This window comes from Periophthalmus magnuspinnatus, chromosome 11 (genome assembly GCF_009829125.3).
Source record: "Periophthalmus magnuspinnatus isolate fPerMag1 chromosome 11, fPerMag1.2.pri, whole genome shotgun sequence".
NCBI lineage: Eukaryota > Metazoa > Chordata > Actinopteri > Gobiiformes > Gobiidae > Periophthalmus > Periophthalmus magnuspinnatus.
In genome coordinates this window covers 28,460,602-28,468,545 of record NC_047136.2, presented here as the reverse complement: position 1 = coordinate 28,468,545, position 7,944 = coordinate 28,460,602, and the positions used below count along the sequence as shown (strand labels likewise).

The window sequence follows — 7,944 nt, the reverse complement described above, 5'->3', positions numbered from 1 at the left end:
ACCGTGAGCAGTGACACCAGGCATCTGGACCGATTCAGAACTACACCTTCAACAAGATTTATCTTCAAACGTCACTAATCCACAACTCCTCCAAATGTCCACGACTATTTCATAAATCCAGATCTTCACTCAAACCACTGCTCCTTTGAGGTCTGACTCAGTCCCAAGTCTAAGGAAAAAGTCCAAATTCAGACCCAAACTCCTGCACCAGTTCTGGTCTTGTCCAGGATTCTCGATCCTGGTCTCTGGTCTTGGGTCTCGGTCTGAGTCTGGTCCTGGTCTTTGGTTATGGTCCAGGTGAGACTCAGGTGCACGTTCCTTTCAGTCCTGGTTTAGTCCTGGTTCTTGGGTCCTGGCCGTGGCCTCAAGTCTCAGGTTGGTCTCAGTGTGGTCCATGGGAGGCTCAGGTACACGTTCCTCTCCTCGTGCATCTCCGCTGGATCCTTCTTAATCCACTGTCTCTTGATAATCTGACTAATCCAGGACTCAAATAGGTTTGAAACCTTCACTGGGGCTCTACCAATCACAGTGCAGGCTAAGGGTCACGAGACACAGGAGGCATACAGGACCAGAACAGGACCAGGACCAGATCAGAACTAGACCAGAACTAGACCAGAACAAACAAGAACCAGACCAGAACTAGAACCAAACCACAACTAGACCAGAACCAGTCCACAATTAAACTAAAACCAGAACAGAACTAGACCAGAACCAGACCACAACTAGACTAGAACCAGACTAGAGCTGGACCAGAACCAAGATCAGAACCAGAACAGAACAGAACTAGACCAGAACCACACCAGAATCAGACCAGAACTAACAAGAACCAGACCAGAACTAGAACAAGACCACAACTAGACTAGAACCAGACCACAACTAGACCAGAACCAGACTAGAACTGGACAAGAACTAAAATCAGAACCAGAACAGAAACGGATCAGAATGAGAACAGAACCAGACCAGAACCAGAACTAGACCAAAATCAGAACCAGAACTAGACCAAAATCAGAACCAGAATAGAACCACACCAGAACTACAACAGAACCAGATCAAAACTAAAATAGAACCAGAACCAGACCAGAAGAGGCCACAAATAGACCAGAACTAGATAAGAACAAGACCAGAACTGGAATAGAACTAGACCAGAACCAGACTAGAACTAGATGGGAACCAGACCAGAACTAGAACAGAACCAGATCAAAACTAAAACAGACCCAGACCAGAACCAGAACCAGACCAGAAGAGACCAGAAATAGACCAGAACTAGATAAGAACCAGACCAAAACTGGAACAGAACTTAACCAGAACTAGACCAGTACGAGACCTGAACTGGAATAGAACTAGACCAGACCAGACCTGAACCAGACCAGAATGAAAACAGAATCAGACCAGAACTAGAACAGAACCAGACCAGAACTAGACCAGAACAAGATAAGAACCAGACCAGAACTAGAACAGAACCAGGCCAGAACAAAAACAGAACGAGACTAGAACCAGACCAGAACAAAAACAGAACCAAACTAGAACCAGACCAGAGGAGGACTACACCACAACCAGAACAGAATGGGCTGTGTGTGTGAGTGAGTGTGTGAGAGAGTGCGTGTGTGTCATCCTCAGATCAGCCAATCAGTGATGAGGATCCTGCCTCGTGGTCCTGGTTTGGGGACTCTTTGAGTCCTGAGTCCAGTCCAGTCCAGAGGGAGACCCACAAGGAGACACCCCCCCCCCCCCCCCCCCCCTTTTTGTGTGAATTCTGCAGACGGGGGTTTAAGTTCCGGTCAGCGCTGGACATTCACATGCGCTCTCACACCGGGGAGCGCCCCTTCACATACATACTGTGCGGGCGGGGCTTCAGCCTCAAGGGAAACCTGAACGCACACATCAAGACACATCAAGAGGAACCACCTGAGCTGGACCAGGACATGGCCTAAACCAGAGACAGATCCAGGCCCAGACAGCCCAGAACAGGAAGGTCTGACCCTTTTATGATCTGGACCCCTCCTCAGGCCCTGCCCTTGTCTCTGTCTGAGTCCAGGGGAGACTTCATGGTTTTTAAAGAGGGGGTATTAGGCAAAATTGACTTTTTGGAGCTTTCTACCATGTTATAATGTTATTACCTCAAAAATGCCTGAAGAGGTTTTAGATGATGTTATGTCAGCCATCCATTTTAGTGATCTCTCCTGGGCTCATTTCAAAACCTCCTCACTATTAGTAGTACAAACCCACAACACCCACGCTCCCACATGACAGTTCTCCTTAAATGTACAAAAACATGAATCAAAACTGTACACATCTAGTTGACAAACCTGATGAGATGTGCAGTAGTTTCATTTGCTGGATGCACGCTGATCATATTGTGATGTCACTCTGAAGGAGGAGTGAAGGGAATAAGGCACTCAAACCGTCAAAAACAAAAGTGAAACTTAGAAAACATGTTAATACGTTGTTTTAGGCAACTATAGCATGTTCAGAACAATGAAAGGTAACAGGGTGATCTAAATATGTCATGTGCTAGCAGTTAATACCCCATGGAAGTAAAAAACAAAACAAAAAAAAAAAAAAAACACTCTTTAAATGACATGCAGATGATCAGGAGTGCAACTGAAGTACAGGATCTACCTTAGAAGTAGTGCCTTTCAGGAGAGTTGCATAATAAAAAGGTTAAAAAAGAGGTGACAGACTCAATAGGGCAGGACTTATGTTTTAGATGGTACAGATGTAGACATGGTATAGTCATTTAATGATTTCTGTTCTAATGTTGGTTCCTCATCACAAACAGACCTGGAGTTGTGTTTTGTTTCATTCGCACATGTTTAACACACTAACCCTGCATATTTAGGCTGTTCTTCTCTCAAACAGAAAAAGCTCTGTTCCACTTTGTGATGTCATGTGGTAATACAGGAAGTGCTCCTCTGTGTTTTTAAACTCCACAAACCTTCATTAGAATTATTTGGATCACTTCAGCCATGGAATGTTCAATCTCTACTGGGATAAATATAAAAGGAGCTGTTAACTTGAAAAAATTTGTGTAATATAGGACCTTTATGCGACATGCAGATGATCAAACCACGAAAGCAATAACAAAAGTACAGGATCTATCATTTTAGAACTAGGCCTGACACCTAACTGTACAGTACTCCTGTATCATGTGCATGAAAAAAGACTTTGAATCAAGACCCCAAATCAAGACCCAGAATCAAGGCCCAGAACCAAGACCCATACCCGAACTAAATCAGAACCAAGACCCGGACCAGAATCAAAACCAGAATTAAGACCCACACCAAAACCAAGACCCAGACTAGAAACAAACCCACAACAATGACCAGAACCAAGACCAAGACCAGAACCAAGAAAAAGAACCAAGACCCAGACCAGAAACAAACCCAGAACCAAGACCAGACCAAAACCAAGAACCACACCAGAGCTTAATGCAAAACCAAGACCCAGACCAGGACCAGAACTAAGGACAGACCAGAACTGAGAAGCAGACCAGAACCAAAACCAGAGCTGGTTTGGTCCTGGTCTAGGTCTTAATTCTGGTCTTTGTCTTGCTTCTGTATCTCGATTCAGGTCTGGGTCTTGGTTCTGATCTGATCATGCTTCAGGTGTGGGTCTGATTCTGGTGTCTTGGTTTTAGGTCCTGATGCTGTCAGATGGTTTGGTTTAAAGTTTATAATGATTTTGTGAAGATGATTTTATGAGATGATTTTGGCTCTGACTCAGGAGCAGAAAAACAGACTTTATTTCAAAAGTTTATTAAAGCACAAACACTGGAAGAACATGAAATACTTCAACTGGCCACTCTGCTTACACTGTTCCATAGTACTACAGTACCTGAGTACTTCACAAGTGCAGTACCACAGTACCAGAGTACTTTATGAGTGGAGTACTGCAGTATCAGGGTACTTAGTGAGTGCAGTACCTTAGTACCAGAGTACTTTATGAGTGCAGTACCACATTACCAGAATACTTTATGAGTACAGTACTAGAGTACTTTATGAGTGCAGTACCACAGTACCAGAGTACTTTATGAGTGCAGTACCAAAGTACCAGAGTACTTCATGAGGACAGTACTGCAGTATCAGAGTACTTTATGAGTGCAGTACTCCTGTATCATGCACATGAGGTCAGATCTGTGAATTCATTTCAAACTTTCACTGGATGGTTATAGCAAAGAATACCTCTTCTTCCTCCCCCTCCCCCCGGCCCTCATGTACACTCCTCCCTTCGTGCACACCGGCCTGCACATGCACACTCCCCTCTCCCCCCTCCTCCCCCTCCTCTGCTGAGGTGTGAACAGTCAGGTGTCTGAGCAGAAGTTTCATGTGGTTGAACCCAAGTCCACATAAAGGACACAGGTGCTCCTTATCCTCCTCGGCCTCCATGTGCGTGCTTTCCTCCTCGTGGACGTTTTCCTCCACGTGTGCGCTCTCCTCCCTGTGCACGCTCTCCTCCCCATGCACGCTCTCCTCCTCATGCACGCTCTCCTCCCCCATGGTGTGCACAGTCACATGACTCAGGAGCAGACTTTCATGGTTGAACCCGAGTCCACAGAAGGGACAGGTGTGCACGCTCCCTCCCTCCCCCTCCCCTTCAGTGTCAACCACCTCCCTTCGTTCCTCCTCTTCTCCCCCCTCCTCCCCCTCTCCTCCTGTAGTGTGCACAGCCAAATGACTGAGTAGCAGACTTTGGTGGTTAAAGCCCAGTCCACAGAAGGGGCAGAGGTGGCGTTTGTCCAGTAGGTGGCGACGCATATGGTCCTTGAGGTTTCCCTTTAGAGAGAAGCGCCTGTCGCAGAGTGTGCATGTGAATGGGCGTTCCCCGGTGTGCACACGCATGTGCACAGACAGAGTCGACCTCCAGCTGAATGTCTTACAGCACACTGGGCACTGCAGTGGTTTGGGCTCCGGTCTGGGCTCCGGTCTGGACTCCGGTCTGGACTCCGGTCTGGACTCCGGTCTGGACTCCGGTCTGGACTCCGGTCTGGACTCCGGTCTGGACTCCGGTCTGGATAAGAAAGAAGGTATAAAATAGTTATTCCGTTAAAGGTCCTATATTATGCAATAAAACACCAAAAAGGCTGTTAAAAACTGAGAGAATCTGACAGCTCTTGTGCGCTGTAAGCAATGTAATAATGCTTTTACCTCATCAAAAACATACCTGGAATTGTGTTTTGTTCCATTCACACATGTTTAAGTAACCCTTTATTATTAGACTGTTGAGAGCTCCAAAGCTCAAATTGCTTTGTTCCACCTTGTGATTTCATGAAGAGGTAGTTTTCTTCTTTTACCTTTAGTTCAGTAGAGACAGAAAATTCCTTGCTTGAGACGAGCCAAATGATTCTTGTGAAGGTGTATGGAGTGTAAAAACACGGTGGAGCACTTCCTGTATCACCACATGACATCACAAGGTGGTAAAGACTGTTTTCTGTTTGAGAGAAGAACTCAGGTCTGTTTGTGATGAGGAAACAACATTATAACATCCATCCATCTTCTGCTTATCCGGGGCTGGGTCACGGGGGGAGCAGTCTAAGCAGGGACTCCCAGACTTCCCTCACCCCACACACGTCCTCCAGCTAATCCGGTGCTCCTCCAGTGCTCCTCACCCTAGTCAGCCACCCTGCAGAGAAACTAATTTTGGCCACTTGTATCCGCAATCTTGTCCTTTTGGTCATTACCCAAAGCTCATGACAATAGGTGAGAGTAGGAACATAGATTGACCGGTAAATCGAGAGCTTTGTCTTTCAACTCGGATCCTTCAGTCTGATACAGCTCACTTGTGAACAAGACCCCAAGATACTTGAACACCTCCACCTGAGGCAGGGACTCTTCACCCACCCGGAGGGGGCAAACCACCTTTTAAACCACCTTTTTCCGGTCGAGAACCATGGCCTTTAAAGGAGCTGATTCTCATCCGGGCCGCTTCACACTCAGCTGCAAACCGCCCCAGTGTGTCCACGTATTAACATAAAATAACATACATTTCACATTAATTTTGACACTCTGAGTCCCCCCTCCCTTTGCTCCCCGTATTAAGTCACTCCCCCTTGTGAGTGACATCACAACACAATCAGTGTGCAACCCACCACATGCTACATTTGATGAGGGAAGAACATTATAACATAGTAGAAAGCTCAAAAAAGTCGCTTTTGCAGGATGCCCCCTGCTAAAGCAGACTGCTGTATACATAATAATAATGCTCATGCATTTATAAGTCCTGCTTTATCCTTTTTATTATGTAATTCTCCTGAAAAGCACTACACTGTTCTAAGGTAGGTGCTGTACTTTTTTATTGCACTAATGGTTCGATCTTCTGCGTGTCATTTTAAGACTCACCTGGACTCAGGCAGGGACAAGGGCAGGGTCTGAGGAGGGGTCCAGATCATTGAAGGTCCAGACCTGTTCAGCTCCATGATAAACTGATTAAGATCCTGTTCAGAGCTGTCTGGGCTGTCCGGACTGTCTGTGATCGGGTCCGTCTCTGGTTTAGGCCATGTCCTGGTCCGGCTCAGGTGGTTCCTTTCGTGAGTCTTGATGTGTGCCTTCAGGTTTCCCTTGAGGCTGAAGCCCCGCCCGCACAGCGTGCAGGTGAAGGGGCGTTCCCCGGTGTGAGAGCGCATGTGAATGTCCAGCGCTGACCGGAACTTAAACCCCCGTCTGCAGAATTCACACAAAAAGACCCCCCCAAAGGCCGGTCCTCCTCTAGATCGGCCTCTGGGTCTCCCTCTGGACCGGACTGGACACAGGACTGGACTCAGAGAGTCCCTAGAGAAGGACCAGGCAGGATCCTCATCACTGATTGGCTGATCCAACGACTGAGGCAGGGGGTCATCTGGAGAAAGAATAGACTCATTACAGAACCTTTTTTTAAACATATTTGATATAAACTACCTTTATATATGTCACATTTTTATTATATCTTTACTAAAGCTGCATCCAAAACAAACGGCTCAACTGTATACTATACATTGGTATCACAAAACCCCACTTTGTTGCACATTGCCTTATCGTTAATATTTTAAAAATAACTATACTGGGCTAAAAGACTGAATAAAGGGAAAAACGTCATATATACTCCACAAATCCTGTGCCACCAGTCTCCCTAGAATCTATGGGGAACACTGAGAATGCATTCATTTGTTTTCTGTTTGTAAATTCTCAATATCTTATTTGACTAAAAGAGTAACGGAGTAACTAATACCGTATATAAGTATATTTTTAAGGTTATTTCCAAACCTGAGGCGATAGCAGCATTTCCGTCAGACTTCGGCAATTTCCGCTGCAGCTCGTTCTCGTCGCTCAGCTGCATGTCTTGTCCCTGTGTTCGCGTTTGAGACATTTTTTACCGCAAAGACAGGCTCTGTCACGGCTCCATCCCCCGAGCAGTGTCCCGGCCCTGGTACCGGTCCGTTAGAAGCCCGGAGCGCCGTGAAAACCGTGAAACCACCAAACCGTTAGCAAGGGGCTAGCACCGAGGGCTAGCGCATCTATCAGCCTCTCTGCTGAAATAAACCACACCGAAAGACTCATAAAACCACACAAATACGAAAATTTAATGTAAGAACCGTTCCGCTGGTTACACAGTGTGAATCATGAACAGAAGAAGGAAAACGAGCAGACAAAACGTGGGCTTTAATCAACAAAACGCCATGAAAATGTAGTAAAGTTAGCCGCAGCCACAGCGCGGTTTCCTGCCGTTTGGTTTCACTGGGCTAAAACAGTCAGCTGTTATTGTGTGCTCACCTTTTTACTTAATAAGGTATTACACTCTGGATCTAATCAGGACATGAACCAAGGTCTTCAGCTGCTTTTATTCAACACAACGGACTGTGAACCCGCCGTGTCTGAGGCATCCAACATTAAAGCATAACATCAAGACAGTTATGGTTTAATTCACAGTTTTCCCTGAACCTTATATTTACTGTAATATTAATTGCCATATTTT

The 7,944-nt window shown here is 46.0% G+C and overlaps 1 protein-coding gene across 1 annotated transcript; it reads right to left on the bottom strand.

The window, feature by feature from the left end:
- Window positions 1-4,154: 4,154 nt before the first annotated feature.
- On the bottom strand, window positions 4,155-7,702 carry LOC129456648 (zinc finger protein 133-like). The gene is made up of 3 exons (XM_055225238.1): window positions 7,236-7,702; window positions 6,336-6,831; window positions 4,155-5,007 (listed from the first exon to the last, which is right to left on the bottom strand). Exons 1-3 carry the CDS (start codon window positions 7,336-7,338, stop codon window positions 4,155-4,157), a joined length of 1,452 nt encoding a protein of 483 aa, XP_055081213.1. The 5' UTR covers window positions 7,339-7,702.
- Between the last annotated feature and the right edge of the window lie 242 nt (window positions 7,703-7,944).

Coding starts and splice junctions, on each gene's coding strand:
- LOC129456648 (XM_055225238.1), bottom strand. CDS start 7,338: ATGTCTCAAACGCGAACACAGGGACAAGACATGCAGCTGAGCGACGAG. Junction 6,832..7,235: donor AAATGCTGCTATCGCCTCAG/GTTTGGAAATAA, acceptor TTCTTTCTCCAG/ATGACCCCCTGCCTCAGTCG. Junction 5,008..6,335: donor TTGTCCCTGCCTGAGTCCAG/GTGAGTCTTAAA, acceptor TTTCTTATCCAG/ACCGGAGTCCAGACCGGAGT.